A 752-nucleotide genomic window follows, 5' to 3' on the forward strand; every position below is an offset into this window, starting at 1 on the left:
CACACACACACACACACACAATCATGACCATACATATGAAATATTTATATGACAATATTTTACATCCACATAAAATTTGGCTCCCTCCAATCCTGACTTCCTCCAATGCTAAATCTTCCTTCGAACTCAGAGCCGGGTGAGAGCTGGGGGGGTTGGTGCCCCAAGCCAATCGCAGTGGATACTCACTCTGAGCCCCATGAGGCAGTAGAGGACGCTGATGAGGGTCATGGGGAGGATGTAGAAGAGGAAGGAGGTGACCTGGATGATGAGGTTGTACACCCACATGGGCTTGGTGACCGTGCAGGTGGTTGAGCCCGGCACAGAGGATCCGTTGGGGAAATAGTGTAGTTTGATACCGTGGATGCTGGTGTTGGGCAGGGAGAAGACCACGGACAAGCCCCAGACCAGGCCGAGGATTCGCAGGGCCCGCCGCCGCGTGCTCTCCAGCTTGGCCCGGAATGGGTGGACGATGGCCACGTAACGCTCCGCGCTGACCGTGGTGATGCTGAGGATGGAGGCGAAGCACACGGTCTCAAAGAGGGCCGTCTTGAAGTAGCATCCCACCGGCCCAAAGATGAAGGGGTAGTTGTACCACATCTCGTAGACTTCCAGAGGCATCCCCAGGAGCAGGACCAGCAGGTCCGAGACAGCCAGGCTGAACAGGTAGTAATTGGTGGGTGTCTTCAGGGTCTGGTGCCGGAGGATCACCAGGCACACCAAGAGGTTGCCCACGACCCCCACCAGGAAGATCA

General features: G+C 56.2%; 1 protein-coding gene across 1 annotated transcript; it reads right to left on the bottom strand.

Moving 5' to 3' along the window:
• Nucleotides 1–186: 186 nt before the first annotated feature.
• Nucleotides 187–746, bottom strand: LOC103728245 (neuromedin-U receptor 2-like; the record flags this gene model as incomplete). The annotated part of the gene is made up of 1 exon (XM_008826332.1): nucleotides 187–746. A coding segment is annotated over exon 1 (432 nt), but the record flags the coding sequence as incomplete, so codon positions are not given.
• Nucleotides 747–752: the final 6 nt, after the last annotated feature.

Source organism: Nannospalax galili, unplaced genomic scaffold, assembly GCF_000622305.1.
Source record: "Nannospalax galili isolate Female #2095 unplaced genomic scaffold, S.galili_v1.0 C48110405, whole genome shotgun sequence".
NCBI lineage: Eukaryota > Metazoa > Chordata > Mammalia > Rodentia > Spalacidae > Nannospalax > Nannospalax galili.